Source organism: Salarias fasciatus, chromosome 20 (assembly GCF_902148845.1).
Source record: "Salarias fasciatus chromosome 20, fSalaFa1.1, whole genome shotgun sequence".
Classification (NCBI taxonomy): Eukaryota; Metazoa; Chordata; class Actinopteri; order Blenniiformes; family Blenniidae; genus Salarias; species Salarias fasciatus.
The window spans coordinates 3,042,578-3,061,503 of NC_043764.1; the positions used below are offsets into that span (position 1 = coordinate 3,042,578).

At 44.1% G+C, this 18,926-nt stretch overlaps 1 protein-coding gene across 1 annotated transcript in view; it reads left to right on the top strand.

Annotated features, from left to right (window-relative positions):
• The first annotated feature begins 72 nt into the window (after nucleotides 1-72).
• LOC115408170 (XK-related protein 7-like) overlaps nucleotides 73-18,926 on the top strand; it is a 53,369-nt gene continuing 34,515 nt past the window's right edge. Inside the window, exon 1 of the mRNA XM_030118777.1 lies at nucleotides 73-678. Coding sequence (XP_029974637.1) covers nucleotides 92-678 — 587 coding nt within the window. The 5' untranslated portion in view covers nucleotides 73-91. The remainder of the gene's footprint in view (nucleotides 679-18,926) is intronic.

The following is an 18,926-nucleotide window of genomic DNA, read 5'->3' on the forward strand; positions in this document are numbered from 1 at the left end:
TCTCTCTCACTCCCGTCGCCCTCTCTCTCCCTCTCTCTCTCTCCCGTCTCCCCTCCTCTTTTCTCTGTCTTTCTCTCCCATCCTAACCAACATGGCCGCTAAGTCGGATGGAGCAGCGGTGTCTGTGGAGGATGACATCCCGCCCAGGAGCGCGTCGGAGTCGGGGCTCCCCGCCGCCCGGCCCCGCTGCTCGGCGGCGGCCGCGGCGGCGGCGGGCGGCGGGAAGCCGTACACGCTGCTGGACTGCTGCTGGGTGCTCTGCGCCCTGCTCGTCTTCTTCTCCGACGGCGCCACCGACCTGTGGCTGGCCGCCGACTACTACCTGAGGGGCGACTACTGGTGGTTCGGCTTGACGCTGGTCTTCGTCGTGGTGCCCTCCGCGGTCGTGCAGGTGCTCAGCTTCCGCTGGTTCGTGTACGACTACTCGGAGCTGAGCGGCGGGGGAGACGGAGCGGGGAGCGGCGCGGAAGGAGCGGCGGCGACGGGCGACGGCGCGTTCAGCACCAAGGACAGCGACAGCGCGGCGACGGGCAACGCGGCGAACGCGACGCCGCTGTACACGACCTCCGTCCCGGCCGCCGCGGCGGACAGAGCCGGCGGCCCCCGGAGGTGCTGCACCGTGTGCATGTGGGTCTTCCAGACCGTGCTGCACGTCCTCCAGCTGGGGCAGGTCTGGAGGTAGGACCGCTGACGGGAGTGTGTGCGCGTGCAGACGTGCGGTGCACGTGTGAGCATTGTCCTGGCCGGTGCACGCTAATTGCGCATGCATGTATAGGAGTGTGGCTTTTTCCTCTGATTTCTTTTTCTTTCTTTCTTTCTTTTTTTTTTTTCAACATCCCACGGGGAAATAAATAAGAGTAATTTCTCCCATTAGAAGCTAATTTTCACTTTGCAACAGCAACCATGTCAAGTGGGAAACGCGAAGATTTCGTTGCGTTTCAGGCGCCCGCTTGCACGACAACGGTGGTCAGAGCCGCTGCGAAGGCAACTTTTCTGAAAACGGCTCCCAAGGTGGAACTTTGCAGTAAGACTTGTGATAAAAGGTGGAAACATTTTCTGGAAACACTGCTACTGCACATGTGCACCACAGCCAGTGCAGTTCTGCACATGCTCAGTAGATGCACAGTCAGACAGTGTTTTCCTCCAGAATGTCGTGAGTCTCAGTCCAGATTCTCCTGGTCCTGGTCCTGGTCCTGGTCCAGATTCTCCTGGACTTGCCACTTTTAGAGTGGACAGTTAACAATCCAACTTGGTTGTTAGTCCATTCGAATGTCATCTTGTCTCATGTTCAGTGTTTCTAACGTTGTTTTACGCACTGTGGATTCAGTACAGAAATCACAGCACTAACTCGTGGTCCAACATGCTCACTCTGTGGCTCACTCTGTGGAAATGGACGTAGTTTTCAGAATGTCACTGTGTAGATTTGACATTTTTCTAACACATAAACAATACGTTTTCACTTTGAATATTTTTGATAGACACGTGTCTGAAGTCGTTTGTGTTTAAAGAGGAAACATCGTTTTGGCCTTTTCGTTTCATCTACATGATAATGGCAGGAATTCTGAAAAAGGCGTCACTCCATGAGCTGGCGCTGTTGGACTTTTTCTTTTTCATTTTGCAATGAAACCACAGATGCATGCACAGAGCAAAACACTGTCCGTCTACTGAGTTTGTGCAGAACAAGTAATTATGTCTGTTGTGCACATGTCAGGTAGCAACGTTTCCAGAGTGTTATTTTCCTCTGTTTCCAAGGCAACGGAGCCAGGATGTTTTCAAAAAGTTCCACCTTGGGAGCCGATTTCAAAAAGCTACATCTTCAGCACGGTTGTCGTGTAAACAGACACGGCTGTGGTGTGAACAGGCCCCCGATCTCCACCTGCCTCGGCCTGAACAGCCTTCTGCGCTGCAGCGCGGAGTTCCTCTCCGTCTGTCGGGCTCCGGATATGTTGACAGGAGTGTTATCAAGGCTCTGCTTGTGGTTTTGACCTCGCCGCTCTTCTGCTTCGGCTGTGTGTTCTGTCAGTGATCTTGAAATGATGTATATTTTTTCCCCTGCAGTCTTCTGTGAGGATAACATTTAAAAGTGGATGATTCATTAGGAAAGAAGCATTTTCCACCACAAAACCCTCGACTTTTCGCCATCTTTCCCCGCTGTTTGTATTGTAGTTGACCACAGAAGCTTCTCAGCATCTCCTTTGTGACAAATTAATCACTACTGAAGAAAAAGTGATGCACAGTCACCATTTTTAATTCTCCATGTTCACGTATCACCGTGCTGCTGGCTCTTCAACATCGAGGAACTATTCTGGACATGAGGTGTGTTGAACCCGTCTCAGGGGTCAGATAGAGGCTAATCTGATCCGATCCCGGCCAGAACAGTCGAATTACAGCATTTTAACCTCAGAATAAATGTTTCCCCTTGTTTTAGTGCAAAGACTTCCATAGCTGTCTTTTAGCTGTAAATCTACGAGGCTGCTTCCGACATGTCCGAGGTCCCGTTTACATAATGTTTCAATTTAAAACTAATCTGTTTTTGTGTTTTAGTTTTCAGAGAAGTTTTTACGTTTAGACAGTAACATTGTGAAAGTTATGCGGTTTTCATATCCGGCCACTAGGGGGCGCTGTTGTTTGTTTTTGTATTGAAACCAGAGAACGACACACTCTAACCATGAACACTGGGAGGATAGGGACGTTGGGGTGCAACTTGCATCGCTTTTACAGATAGCTCAGTAAAATCCGGGAGAATCCAACGGCAGCGTTTTCACTGACTCCGAGCACCGTCAGCATACTAAGTAAAGTTTGGCATTTTCACTACAAGATGTCGTTATGTAAATTTGGCCCAGTGCTAGTTTGCTCACTCAGAGTTTTTTTTTTTTTTTTTTTTTTTTTTTTTTTTAAATCGAAGTTTTCTTCAAAAAATGTTATTCTTTGATAGTTTGGCCTGATTGGAGCCTTTTTGTATGCCAGTTTTGACCCACAGGCCTTATGTTGGATCTGTGGATCTCACATGCGCAGTGAAAACACAAAAACTTATGAAACAGCGACAGCAGCAAATCTCCGACACAGCTCTAGCTTATAAAAGTCACCTGTTATGAAGTAAACGACTCATTTCAAAGCTCAGTGATCTTAAAAACACATTCAGAATACTCTTGGCAAACGTCCAATACTACCTTGGCAGTTTCTCCGGCGTTCAGCGTTTCCACAAACATCTGCTTGTTGTGTGGCTTCAGACTAATTGGACCGTTTAGGCACAGTTGTGCTTTTTTTAATATTGTGACAAAAACTGAATGAAAATAGCAGTTAGCATGGCTTTAAGTGTTTTTCTGACAGTGAGGGAGGGTTTTATGTCTCATATACACACAGAATTTAGAAAAATTATATCAACCTTGCTGATTTTAAATGGATTCGAAATTATTTCAAAGGACTTTTTTCCTTTTTCTTTCTTTTTTTAATGGGAACAGGAAGTTCCGGCATTCAGTCGTTAATAATGGAAATTGAGATCGCTCTAAAATTCATCAACTTCTGCAAATCCAGTGAGGGAAAGCTGAAAAACGTTGTCTTCAAATTCAGGCAGCAAATATGAAATTAAATATTTTATTAAAATTATAATCCCCAAAACAAAAAAAAAATAGACCTCAAGTCCAGTACAGGTACTTCTGGTTTATGTCGTACTAAATGATAAGATAAACATAAACTGACTTGAGACGGTGAATGAGGAAATAAGAAGTTACACATGAGAAAGCAAAATGAACTCGTCTCTGGTTCCGACCCGGCAGAGCAAAGTTTCACAGTTGACCTTTGAATCTCTGCAAACGCAACGGACAAGACTGGAAAACGCAGCAAATTAAATAAAGATTTGCATTACGACAACTAATTTCCAAATGGAGCATGTGGGAATTCACACGCCGGTGTAATTACATGCAGACGTGATAATGAACTGCATTAATGAACAACAATAAAACGCCGAGAGCCGGAGGGCGAGGAGGAGCCGGTTTGAACGGACGGAGCTCAGATTCTCCAGGTTTCCTCCAGTTTTCAACGTCAGATCCGTCGTTTTCCCCTTCAAAGGCAAAACGTTTACACCACACGGTTTGATGTGAAAACGCGTCGTTTTTGCATTTTTTCTTTGAGAAAAGTTTCAGTTTCACACGAAACTTTTGAAAATGATTAAACCTTCAACAAAACCACTCAAATACTTGCAAACTGTATTTCATGGAATTCAGGGATAAAATTATCTAGTTGAGAAAAGTACTCAAGAACGAAATCCTGATGAATCGCTGATGCTTCTGGACAGTTAACATTTAAAGACACATTTTGTAAAGTAAATAATAGAAAAAACATTTTTAAGAAGTTGTCGGGGCACTTTGAAAGTTGTCCACCATGTTTCTCTCCTCTGCTGAGCTTTCATGAAGATAACGGCTCGACTCGACTGTCAGGTTACTGAAATCTGCTGTCTGGACTGTTTAAAAACACCCAGAATTCCCCTTTTTGCTTGTTAAACATCTGATAAAGAAACTCCGTCCACATGAAATTACCTTCGCCGAGGAGGCTTGAGCAAACATCCTCCGTCGGATTACAGTGTTTTACTGACTGTTATCTTCCTGTGTGCACGCCGCTGTCAGTCAGTCAAAGATAAATCGGAGTAAATCAGCGGCGGAGCTGCTCACGGGGATCGCAGTCGGTTCTACATGTGTCCTGCTGAAAGTCACTGATGCTGATAGCAGCGTGAGAGCAGAGGATTCCTGCTTCATTGACCTAAAACATGAGGCGAAGGTCAAGCCGCCTTTTCTTCCTGCGCCGTTCGGCGACCGTGTGAGGAAATAAAAAGCCGAGCGTCTGCAGACGGAGCTCAGCGCCGTTTAGAGGCTCGTTGGGATTCTGAATCAAGGTCACGCTGCTGTTTTATCACTTTTTATTATCAGGTCACGTTGCTTCAACTGGTGAGGTAACGGAGAGGCAGAGGTTCGCTCCGGCACCTCGCGGTCACATCACCCTTCCAGGATTGGTCGTCTTTCCCGTTGGAGTTTGCATGTTCTTACACGATCGTAGGTCTTCTGTGTCTCAGTTGAGTTGCTCCTGACCATGATATTCGAGGTTCGATTGCCTATTTCGCTGTGTCCGTCTGTCGAAGTGACCTTTAGCAGAACATCGCAAAACATTGAGTCACATCTGTAGGGGGTGAATGCATGAATGGGTGAATGTTACCGAGCATGTAAAGTACATTGAGACTGTGATCGAAGTGAAGTTGACAAGTCCAGAGAGTCAAGAGCAGAGAGTCAGGAGACCAAGACTTTAAGGAGACGAGACTCAGTCAGGACCAGGGTTCTGAACCTTTAAGGCCAAAAGAGCCATTGTTGTGACTTCAGTAAGTCAGGTTGTTCTGGAGCCATAAAGAAGATTTTCCTTTAGAATGAGGCGAATGCAGCTCAGGAAGGTTCATATAAATGTTTGATGCTCAAACAAAAACTAGATCTTATGATGCATATAAGTTTTTAACTACAGTTCAGGATCGTGAACGTTTTATTACATGTAACCTATTTTTGTATCTTATTTTAACATTTTTGTTCCTCTTTTCGAGGACAAATTTAAAATGTTGACAAATTTAAAATTTTAGCTGTTTTAACAATTTTACATCTTTTTCAACAGTTTTGTATGTTTTTTTCCCCAACCATATGTAATTTGTTCTTTAAGAAATTTTAGACATTTTGGGTTTTTTTTAAGCCATTCTGACAATTTTTTAGCTATTTTTCCAAATTTTGCATGTACCTCTTTCTGAATCCCTTTTGACTGAATCATTTTGAATAGAGCTGTGGTGTGTAACTATAATAAAAATAAGTTCAGTGTTTGTTCATGCATCATGTTGTGAAAGCTTCATGGAGCCGCTACAGAGGGACTAAAGAGCCACATGTGGCTCCAGAGCCGCAGGTTGACCACCCCTGGTCAAGACCCAGAGCTTGAAAATGTGGGCTGAAGACCGAGACGGCTCTGGAGGACGGAGTGGGAAGACGACCCATTCTCTACCGACTCAAACCCGGGTTACTGTTTGAGCTCATGTGGGCTTAAAATGGGACGTTTTTGTCTCTAATTATTTCGTTGACCTTAATTAACATGCAGATCAGCTGATGATGTCGCCGTCCTCCGGCCGGTGGGTCTTCAGGAGGAAACTCTGGTTCTGTAAAAATGGACGTGCTGGATTCCTGTGTTCTCCTGACTTCTGTACCTGTCACCGCGTCAGATTTCTCCCGTCTGTTCTGGGAGGTGCATTCACACCCTGTTCAGACAGAATCCCCGACACGCCGACAGCTCCAGTCCTGCCGGAGCGTTCTCTGTTTTTTAAGGACACTTCAGTCGGTCGGTGCCAGTTGCCAGACCGGATCCATCAATCCAGAGAGGTAATTGAACGGGGTCCAGACGGAGGGACCGTTAGCCACAGCTAATAATCAGCCCGAGTGGCGAACTGGCAGCCTGTGTGCTGCTCAGCACGCTGAATCAGAGACGTCTGAGGATGAGGAGGAGTTCATTCACAATCATTCATACAACTTTTCCTTCTGATTTCTTCATGGATGAAGAGATAATCGACTTCCGGTGTTTTACCTGCATAAACCGGGACTTGAACCTCAGTGCTATATCATTTTTTTCTATCATTTCTAGGAGATTCAATGTTTTTGACTGGTTTTTGGAGTTTTTCTGGACACGCCCAAGACGCAGACTGCACTGTTTTTATTGTTTCTGCTGTTTCCATGGAAACAGGCATTGTTTCTGAAACGCTGACGTGTAAACGCTGCGACTTTCCTGAAACGAAAACACGAAAAGCATGTGGACATCATGTAAATAAGGTCTTGGACTCGTGAATCAATCCAGTTTTGCAAATTTACATAAAAATTGTAAGAAATTTTTCAACGTTTTTTTTTTTTTAATTTCAGTTGCAATTTTATTCAATCTAAACAATTATCAACAGCATCGGACAGGTTTTTTTTAATCATTTGAACTGAGATGTTTGGGTTGTTTAAAGCAGTGTGATGGATGGATGGATTGACAGATGGACGGATGAATTTATATTGCATTAAGCCAAATGGAATTACCCAGAAATAGGATTGTGTGGAAACACGGCAGTGTTGAGCCTGAACTCTCAGAAGCTGCGACTTTCCTTCAGGGATGATCCTCCTTTAACCAGCCTCCACTCTCCATCCTCTCAGGATTCGACACGCTCGCTCCTCATCACCACGACTCCGACACCAGGGTCCTGCCACTCCTTCAGATGGAAGCCATTACCTTCAGATCATTTCAATTCAGACTGGAGCCAATAGAATAAATTCAATAGAGTTTCATTAAAATTAAGCATTTTAACTGCGTTACCATTTCAGATGCTTCAGTTTCTTTACTTTTTAACTGTTTTTTTAATTGGTTTAGGTCATTTTAGTCATGTCAGCAGCCATTTTTCTAACTTTGAGGGGATAATGCAACTTTGGAAAGCACTCCAACTATGTGAAGATGCAGGAAAGTCGTTCTAACTACACCGTTTTAAAAACGTTGCTGTGTAAATGCGGAATTTTACTGAAATGAAAACACAGAATCATATTTTCATTTGAAACCTTCGTGTAAACAGGGCCTGAAATTTTTGGGTGATTTTAGTTGTCCTTCCTTCTTCGGCTGTTATAATAGTGTGGTGTTTTATTTTTATTTATTTATTTATTTATTTTACTTTTTCCAGCTTTTTTAGCAGTTGAAGCCATTTTGGCCATTTCAGCAGTCCTCAGATAGTTTGGCTACTGAATTGATTTGAGCTGTTTCAACTCTTAAACCTCTTTCTTGATTCTTCTTATGGGTTTTTCATCTCCATTATTAGACATTTAGAGAAGCGGCTTCACCTTCTACAGCCGTTCTTAGAATTTTTCTTTTTCCATTTGAAGGAAAATGTCAATGTTGCTTCAAGGCTTTTCTTTATTTTATTCATTAATAAAGGTGCAGTGAAAACTCAACGTTTATCACCTGCAGAGCAAGTTGGTGAGTGTATTTCACCCAAATGGTTGGTTAGACATTAGCCTCTTCGAGCTGCACGAGTTTTGACATAAATATGTATATTTACTGATATTTTTGTGGGAGCTGCAGGGAGCCTCCACAGACTGGCCGAAGAGCAGCGTGCTGCAGGGCGCCGTTTATCTGAAAAACACAGAAAATACTGATTTTACAGCCATGAAATCAGCAAACATCCAGTTTGTGACTCAGGCGCTTCCTCACCTTCAGCAGAGGAAAGTTCCGCGGCTCTCAGCTGCTCCTGAACGCATCGTTAGACCCGGGGCCGCGCAGGGTAACAGATAACATGAGAACTAATTGATTCAGTGCACCTGAAGTGAAGGGGGCATTAAAGTGTGTGTTTGTGATCATCAGCAGGTGGGTTAAAGCCTCTGTTTGTTTTCAGTGGATTAAACAGACATGTGAGGCAGCAGCGGCGGAAAAATCAGCCAGAAAAGATCTTTTTCAAGTAAAATCCAGCTACATGTGTTTACTTTAGATTCTCTCAGCTGTTTTCTTTTTTGTTCTGTTAACATCAATGCCATAATGCCAGTCTGTTTCTTCCCCTCAGGTTTCCACTTTGCACAGGGTTTTCCTGGTAAAGTCATTTGCCCTGACAGTCTGGAGCTTCAGTTTTATTCAGTGTTTTTTGTAGTTTCTCTGCGTTTTCTTTTGCCCTTAAGGTCTGATCCTGCAGCGTCCGGCGGCCCGCAGGGGAAGGAATGTAGGAGTTTTGGAAGTTGGAGTCAAAAACAAAATGAAACCTTCGAAGCAGAGATGTCAAACAACATGAGGCCCGTGGGCCAAATCCAGCCCACAAGAGGCTTCGATCCGGCCAATCCACCAAACAGAGTTTAAAAAAAAGGATTTTTTTTTTTTTTAACAAATTTCTTAAAGCAGCAGACACAACACAGAATATAACATTTTCATCTGACCTTTGGCTAAGCTCCGCCCCCCCCATAGTTACTGTTGCTAACCCGGACCAGCCGGTTTCCACAGATGCCATGTAAACGTGCAATCAGCTGTGGAAACCAAACCGCAGCAGGCGCCAGACAACTTTTAGAGCCAGAAGAAAATATATTCCAAATGCATGAGTTAAACATGGCAGTATTTAATACCAGTTGCAGTGGCTAATAGTAGCATTCAAGCTAGCTGTGCTAGCTGTGCTCGCTGCTGGCATTGTGGGATTGATATTATATGACGAGATTGCTAATATTATACATTACGTTGTCTTACCTGTTTTCTAGAAATCCTTCAAACATTTGTCCATGTTTTCTTCTTGTTTGGGAAATGGGATAAAATAAAAACTGTTTCTTATCCTCGTATCGCCGTTGCGTTGCGTTGCGTTGCTCCAGCCTCATCGTTTCCTTTTTGCGTCTTAAGTGACTTAAATAGCCCAGAAAGCCAAAGTGTCGCCAGCCAGATCTCTTCGAAGGTGAGAATTTTTGTCCAAGTCCGAGCAGTTAGGATCTGGATGCTGTTGGTTAATTTGTTTTTGGGGGCGGGCCTTAACCAAAGCTTAATTTAAACAAACTGAAAAGTCAAGTTAACCAGTTGAACTCACTAAACCATTCTTTTCACAACGTGCTCCCTGGCTGCTGTTTGTCTCGCCATCTCCTTCGCCATGCCTGTGATGTGTTCAACTTCTTTTTTGGAATTTCAAGTCCGGGGGACCGTGAGCGAGCGCACCACAGATTAATGCAGAATTCAGCAGAGTTATTGATTGGGAATCAGAATGTGCCTGGAGGGAAGTTGTGATGATCGGCAGCCTTCCGCCGGGCGTCTCGCTCTCCGACGCCGTGCGCCTGTCTGTCGCTCGCCTGTCTGTCGCTCCATCACACTGCGCTGAATAATTCACTTCAGCCCTTGAGGGAGCTGTCAATCACATTTCCACTGTCTGTGTATGTATGTGTGAAGAGATCTAGCATTTCCTGCTTGGTGCCCCCGTCATCTGATCTCTCTCTCTCTCTCTCTCTCTCTCTCTCTCTCTCTCTCTCTCTCTCTCTCTCTCTCTCTCTCTCTCTCTCTCTCTCTCTCTCGCTCTCTCTCTCTCTCCCTCTCTCTGTTTGTGTTTTTTTAACTTTGAGAAGTCAACTTTTCATCCCTTCTTCAAACTCTGAACGCGTTTGTGAGTTTATGTTTCTGTATGCAGGGCAGCACATGATGTTTACACATGCAGGGATGGCGCACGTACATGCACACATTTAGCCTCCACAGACTGAAGGAGGAGTAAGTGTCACTGCATTACCTTATTACCTTTTTTTTTTTTTTGGTTAAGATTTATTTGGGGGTCAATATGTTTCAGTTCAGGGTAACTTCAGGTTCACAGGGTGTTCTCTGAAAATTCTACAAGACCATTTAATCATGAATTAATTGAAAAATGATCCAAAAAGTAGGAAAATGAAGAGCTGAAAAAGGTTTCTTACATGAATCTAACTTTGTTGCAGGAGAAGTGTGTGATTTAGTACCAGTGAACCGCTAGTTTGGTTATTCAGGATGCACCAAAGTCTCTTTTTTTGAGTCCAAATACCAACCTTTAGCTGCTTGCGATACCCAAATATGAGGTATATAAATGCCAATTATGCCTCAGCATTACTCCATACACAAGCCATATGCGAAAGCTGCCTCTATGTCGACGACATAACTTACTTCGTCATTCTCATTGACATCAAAGAGTGTCCAGATCATGCCGTCACTCGTCCTGTCTTGTCTTCCTGGTGTCGACGTTGCTGACGTGTGATTTGACGTAATATTCGCCAGGTTGTATCGGTGATCTTTCACCAGAACGCCTTGCAGAATCGGTCCGTCTTTCCATACTGGTGTCAGTATCGGCACGTCAATACGTGATACACATGACTGGGCTGTGATGTGATAGAAGCAAGAAGCAGTGTAAAAATAACAGGAAAGTTTTGCGATCTCATGACAACTTCATGTTCAACACACCTTGAGTTTTGATTTTCATCCGAACTTCTTTTTGAGGTATTTTTACAAAAGTTGCTCTCAAACTAATTATAAACCCCATTTCAAGTGTTTCAGACGTCTCGCTCTGAGAAAGGAGAAATCAAACTCGTCTGACAGTGCATCACATTTCCAAACAGCCAGGTGTTCACAACAAATGGATCCTCCGCCATTGTTGTGGATGTTTTTTGGGGGAATTTGAATGAATTACACTAAGAATCACTGCTTGCGGGAGCATGTTGCTGTGGGAGGAAATATCAGACGATCGCTGCATCAAACAGCAACAACGTTTGAATATTTCCCTTAATTATGCATTTTTGTTAGATTAATGAAGTAAAAACACTGAAGAGTTTTTCTACTTCCAGTTACTCAGGTCACCTGTCAGAAAAAGTCCAGTTTTTTGTCAGGAACTCACAGTATCTCTGACTTTTCCTTTTTCAGCTTGGATGTTTTTCAGCAGACATCCCTTATTGAATGGAAATCGGATGCATTCAAAGTGAATCGCTGGAAAAAAAAAATCAATACAGAGTGAAATGGCTCGAAAAGGCACCGGCTAAACAGAATAAAACCGAGGTGGAGAAACCGGCGGTGTTATGGGTCATAAGACCGCTCCACCTTCAGCTAAAATGATCTGAAGATGAAAAGAAAACTGAATCCAGAAAACTACAATCACAAATGGAACCACTGGCTGCCTGCAGGTAAATAGAATCACAAAACGATGCAATCCAGCGGCGTCTTGGGCGAAATAAACCGTCTCCAATACCCGGCTGGAGAGTTCAGGTGTTCAGGCTGCAGACGGACGAGGGAGACCAGGAAATAACTGACTAAATAACCGACTAACTCCCTGAACTAACTGACTGATGACCGAGACCGACAGACCAAGAGATCAGCTGACGACATAACTGAGAAGATGACGAGCAGACTGGCGATCTGGCACAGTGACCGCCTGGCTGAACAAATATCTAAAGAAATGATCGGACGATAAGTCCGGCTGCAGGGATGTGTTCCCGAAGCAGGAAATGTGTTCATCTCAAGACTCAAAGCTCTGAAGCTGCTTCTCTTTCCGTTCTGCGGCGCCGACGGTCTGATTGGGATTGACTTCTTCTTTCAGGGTTCTTCATGCAGGACGGATTGAAACCACTCAGTGTTATGAACACACCAATAACATGGAGTTCTGCCTGCGATCGCAGTTAATGATGCCTCTAAACGTCTCAGTGTGTGTGTGTGTGTGTGTGTGTGTGTGTGTGTGTGTGTGTGTGTGTGTGTTCAGAGCCTGGAACTTGACGGAGGGCTGCTTATAGATGGATTTGAATATGCAGATAGGTAGATAGTGTAATCTGGGGCAGTACATGGACTGGGGCCTGCACAGGGTTTGTTGGTTTATCTCTGAGCGCGCTCCAGTGGTGCATGTTATTAGCGTGTACCCTGCAGGTATACACACACACACACGCACACACACACACTCTCTTTGGTTCATACAAACACATTCAGACACGTCCTCCTGGAGTGTGTGAACTTTCTGTTCAAAGCCCAGAGGAATAGTTGTATCGCTGTGTATTCTAGTTTTCTCTCTCTGAGCTCTCTGAACTCACACACTCTCTGATCTGTCTCTCTGGATTTTCCTCTGTGTGTTTCTGCGTGTGTGTGTGTGTGTGTGTGTGTGTGTGTGCAGAAAACCCGAGGACCTTTTGTGTCTCCAGACCATTTTTAGGTTCACGATCGCTTCAGTATCTTGAAATTTGGAGTTTTAGTTCCAATTTTTTGTACGTAATAAAGCATATATTCCCGTGTTTCGGTCCCGTGGCGTTTTCTCGGCTTGTTTTTCTCCAGGTGGTGCTGAAAGAATCCTCGGATGTACGTCGGTTCGGATGAAAGTGCTTCAATTGCTTTTCGTTGACTGCTCTAATTACTGGAGGAAGCGTTCGTATTAAACGCCGCCGCGCCGATTGGCTGGTGACTGTTTCCTGGATAGAAACGGCTTCTAATGTCACCGTGAACTGCATTTCAGCGTGTTTAGTGTTCATTTTTAGAATTAAGAAGATTATAGAGATAGGAATAGATGGTGCAGCTGAAGATTAGCTGTTTCTTCTGCTTTACCTCGTGTCTACACTTGGTGATGTTGCGCCGCTGCTGGAGATGTTTCACTTTCATTCCTGACTTTCTCCCACTTGATTTTTTAGTAATTATGAATCAGAACTACCTGAATGAGCAAATCAGCACAACAGTGAACAGAATGAAAGAAACTTAAATGTTCAGTTGTAACAAATGTACTAAATTCAATATTAAAACCTTAGGTTTAATACAGGTGTGTCAAACCTAGAGCCCGTGGACCAAACCCGGCCTGTGAGAAGCTCCAATCCGGCCAAACCAACGATTGTAAAGAAAACTCCCAGAAATAATCATTTTTGTTAAAATACATCACCTTGCTTTGATCAAACCAGCTTCAAACCTTCAAAACTGTGCTGTCAGGGTGAGTTTTTAAAAACACCCATAATGCATCAGCTGGAGGAGATGTTTTCTGGACACTTCACTGTAAGAACTGGAGGATTTTAGCAAAAACTTCATGTTGCGATTGTCATCATTTTCAGGAGTAATTGTTCAGTTTTTTTTTATTATAAAGACTGTTTCATCACATACATTCTGTACCACAACAAAGAAAAACAGTCATGCTTAGATTTTAAAAGTTATTAAGGCTCCAGGGGAAAATTGGGCTAAACTGAAATGTGTTCAACGCCCAGCTTCAAGGTCTCAGGCAGTATTTATCGGCATACCGGTCAGGGTGTGTTTGGGATTACCTCTGAAACATCTGACACAGACAGTGGGTCCATGTACAGTCGCCGATCATCTCATTATTCGCGCTTCTAGCTCAGAGTGGTGCCGTCTCTCCTCCTGCATGGAGCCCGACCCGCAGCTTAAAGTTCCGCTGTCCGTGGTTCTGATCCATCTGCTGGCTAACCGCTCATCAGCGTTGGCCTGCTGCGCCTCGCTTTGTGCTTCACAGTGCAGCAGACTGAGAGAAAGACCAGATCTGTGGCTGGTTAAGCCCAACCTGTGGCTCCGAACCGGCTATTAAACCACAAACGCTCCTGCTTCCAGAATAAAACATGAGTCTGAGCTGATGCAACAATACCAGCTTGACTCTTTCTTTTCTTTTTTTTTCAGTTCACAGAGTCTTTCAGCTCCGACAGTGGCAACAACTCACCACTTGTTTAAAGTGTTGATATAATTCTGCATATGAGCTGAACGGGAGTAAAGAAGAAAGAGCAGATCTGCACCAGCTGACCTCCGTCTCCTGAGGAAATGAATCAGCTGTTGTATCTCGCAGTAGATGAAGCTTCCGCAGAGAGATGTGGGTTTTATTAGAGCTAATGTGTTTGGATATGACTGTAATAGACTCACTGTTGAGATAAAAGAGTTCACAAGTGGACGAGCGAGAAGTGTCGAGTCGACAGCAGCAATTTAAAGCCGCTGATGTTGCACTACCATGACTTTAGTTATTACAGTTCAGAGAGTTGCATGTAACTCATCCAGATCATAGAGCATCTTCCTCCCACTAAATCATCAGGCTTCAGCCAGTATCCAGATCATAGAGCATCTTCCTCTGTAACTGATGGAATTTCAGCTAAAGCCAAGATTATTGAGCGAGCCAAGACGCCAGTAAGGTCATGAAACCCAATAACATGAAAAATGTGGCCAGATTAGATGTAAGAACTCCAGTAATAACAGTGATTTTCATTGAATTGATGATTTCCCAGAAACACCGGTTGACCGGAGCTAAAGGGGAAGGTTTGGGTGTCAGAACATCTCCGGACGTCTTTTTAACGTTTATCTTTCTTCTCCCTCATCTTTTTTTTCCATTTCTTCTTCATCTTCATCACTTACTTTTAGCTTTATCTCAAACTTTTAATTTCTTTTCTTTGCCGTCTCTTGAATCTTTGTCTTCTTCCTCTTTATCTTTTCTGTCTTCTTCTTTTGTTTTTATCGTGTTTCTTCGCAGATGTCTGTCGATTTGTCGTCTTGTTTTGCCTCCATCTGAACTCTTTTGTATTCTTTGTTGTTCCTCATCTTGTTCCTTTTGCTCTTCTTTGTCTTTTTTTCTGTCTTCTTCATCTTTGTTTTCTTGATCTTGTTTTGCATTTGTCTAGTTTTTCCACATATGTCTTTGTCAATTTTTCTTCTTTTTCTTCTTCTGTCTTCATCACTCGTCTTTCTTGTTTATCTTCATCTCACTCCTTTTGTTCAGTCTTCGTCATCTCCTTCATTTTCTTCTCGACCTTCATCTCTTTCCTCAATGTCACAGTCTTTGTTTTCATCTTCATCTTTTCTTCTTCTTGGACCTTTTCAGGTTCATTTTTTTTTGCACTGTTCTTCCTCTTGATCTCCTTCGCCTTTTCCTTTTTCACCTTCTTCACACTCAACCGTATTTATAAAGTATTTTACACCACTGGAGCCCATTTCAGGCACAAGTAGTGAGAATTCTCAGGCGTTACAGAACACCATGTTGACGCGTCGGGTTTTTGGATTTCTCGCTGAAGGCCTTTCCCTCCTGCTGCCTCCTGGACCCCCGTATCCCTCCTGACACTTCAGACATGCAGATCAATGCAGGCAGATCCAAAGTCTTGTAGAAATCCAGGCATAAGAAGACGCTTTAGATCATTCTCCATCATTTTCAATATGATTAATCCTGGAGGTGAATCACCAAATTTAAAAAAGTTTCGCAGTTCACAGTGCAGATTTCCAGCGTTCTGAGGAGAGGCTGACTGAGCGCTCTGCTTTGTAGCATCTATTGTTTCCTGTCTAAGGCAACAAGTAAGTCCCGCCCCCTCCTGCCAGTCAAAGCGGCTGCAGATTGGAAATCCTGACACGCCGACAATAACATCAGAGCTGACATTTTAAGTCTGCCATGTTTTCCTGTGCCTCCCTACATGTCCATCTGTCTCTCCCTCACCTCTTCCTCCCTCTCGGTATTCCTTTGTTCCCTCGTGTTTTGTGAAGAGAGGGAGGAATGAGATGAATCCACAGCTGACAGACGAAATGCTTCTGCTGAGGGAGAGTCCTCAAGTTCCAGCTAAAGGAGAGAAGGGAGCGTGTGGATGAGTCACCGATGAAGACTTCGTGGAGGACATGGAACAAAAAGAAGCGCCTGGAACCATCTAAGGCAGGGGTGTTCAACCTGCGGCTCTGGAGCCACATGTAGCTCTTCAGTCCCTCTGTAGCGGCTCCATGAAGCCTTCACGACAGGATACGTGAATAAAAATGTAACTAATTTTTATATTATTATATGATTCGTCACTCTTGGTTCAAAAGGGATTCAAAAAAGGTGCAAGTACAATGGGGGAAAATAGCAAAAGCCCCAACAAATTATGGGAAAAAAAAGAGAACAGCTTGAAAACCTGAACTTTCTCAAATTACAAACATAAGAAAATAAAATATGGCAGGAAAAAAAGCATAGAAAACTGCTAAAATTTCAAAACTGACAACAGAAAAAGCTTGAAAAGAACAAAACTGTTGAAAGCAGGTACAAAAATAGGTTCAGTGTAATAAAATGTTCGCTATTCTGAACTGCAGTTAAAACTTCATGAAGATATTCTGTTCATTCATCAAAACCAAGTATGAAACTTCCTGAGCTGCATTTGCCTCATTTTAAAGGTTAAATGTTATTTATGGCTCCAGAACAATTTTTCTCTTTTGGCCATGAAGGTTGCAGAACCCTGGTCTGGAAGAATGAAAGAGCTGCAGTGAAATCAGAAGGAGAAGAACGACCGGATGTTTTCATCACAAATGCACTGATACCACTTGTTTAAAAGACAAGTATGAGCACCAACCTTCAGCGACAATAAGTGAAGGCCATGCAGTGTGAGCCCTGAAGCTCTTTAGCATTTAGCATGTAGCATGTAGCGTGTAGCGTGGCTCAGAGTTACCTGGTGAGCAGTGAAGCTACTAAGCGTCATTGTTTTAACTCTACTGGTCCAAATGTGTCCAGCAATCAAAGCGTGCAAGCAATCCAACAAGCAGATTTTTTAAAGTTTTTGCTTTGACGGGGATCGTGGACGAGTTTGAGTCGTCTGAGCAGCATCGAACCCGGTGCTGGTGTCAGTGCGTCCTCAGTTTTCATGTTTGTTTTAAACTAGAAGGAAGAAAAAAAAGTTTGTCATTACTGGAGCAGAGAGAAAGAGGGAGGAGATAATGAAATGAAAAGAGAGAGGAGACGAGGGAGTAATGAGAAAGAGGAGAACGAGCTGAGAGCTTAACCTCCTTCTGACTGGTCCTGATGCATATTCAGCTCCATCTCGCCGTCTCTCCTCCGGGGGCAGAAAGGAGGACGGATTTGAGGTGAAGGGAGCAGAGACGATGAGGTGGAGGACGGATGTCCGTCCCAGTCGTCTCCTGCACAAAGCTTTACAATCTGTTAGCAACTCAGAGGACAGTAAGTTCTGTCTATAATCTATAAGCAGTCTTAAATCTAAGATTTGGCGACTCGTCATTTTAAGCGGAAGTTGTGTGTTTACGTCCATTTCACTCTCTCGCGCTCGTCTTGCTCTTCTCACCTTCTCCTCGCTCTTCACTCCATCAATATTTCATATCTGCTGTTCTCCATTTCCTCACTTTGTTGTTGTCTTTGTTTTTGTGTTTTTCCTCGCTGGCGGTTGGTCACATGCGCTGGTCTGTCCAGACGTGCGCACACACGGGGGAAAACAAAGCCAATTATTTGAAAGTACACCTGAATGCGTGTCTGCTCAGTGATCCGTGCAGTAATAAGAAATTCCCACACACTCGCACGGGTTAATGCAAAGCTGCTGACCTGTAACGCTGAGAGGCTCATAAACACAGACCACCAAACACACAGTCCCGTAATCCCCCCCAATCCAATTACAGCACAAACACAGACAGGTGCTTAATGAATTAAAGGCTCACTTCTTCGTTCTCGCAAACAAATGAGGAAAGAAGGCTTAGGCTGCGCCGGAAATTTGGAAACGCCCTCGGTTCGGAAAAAACAATGAACTGAATTCATAATCTGGACTGGAGGAAAGAAATCTGACAGCAACAGGTCTTTTTTAGAGTAAACATCACAGCAAGACTATTACCTTCAAACTAGGGCTGCAGCGATGTAGAGGATGAGAACGAGTAATGACCGTTGACTACCGAGTATGGATACAGTTACTAAATGCCATAAAACTTAATTCATACTCCAGATGCAACCAACACAAGAAGACTCTGTTTGACCCCCGCATGGTGTCTGGGTCCGCACTGTGCACAGCAGAAGGCTGAACCAGGATCAGGGGTAGAAAGACCTGCAGAACCAGACTCAGAGGCGGAGACTTTTGATATCAATTAAATCAGCTGTTAAAATAAAGATGTTGGAGTCTTTGGGCTAAATCATCCACCATTTAAAAGCTTGATCATCCCTCTTTTAATTGCTGACACATTTTCGAGGAACATGCATTTGTGGGATGAGCGGCGGGGCTGAGTATGTGTCGTGATGTTAACTTGTCTTCGCTCAGACGGAGCCAGGTTCACGTTGTCGTTCAAAGTAACAGCGAAGCACGAGCGGCGTTTCCGTTTCCCTGACGAGGTTTGTCATAAGAATTTCACTCCACTTTGTGCTTCTTAATCGAAGTGTCACCGGATGTCCCCGACCACGTAACACCTGCTGCTCTCATGAGTTGAATGTGCCACATCCTTTAAAAGGGGAGCATCCAAAACGGGAGGCATTAAGCGGCGTTTCCTTTGATTTCCTCGCCGCAGTGGCTGTTGGTATAACTGAACCCTGCTGGGAGGACGCGCTGAAAGGGAAACAAAGGTCTCTACTGCTTTTTTTTTTTCTTCCTTTCTTTTTCTACTTCTCTGTTCTCTAACTGCGGCTGACAATGCGACCGGCAGGGAGTCCGGCCCGGCTGTGTCCTCCTGTGGGCAGAGCAATTAAGATAGGAGGTGAGGAGTGACGGCGAGGACGA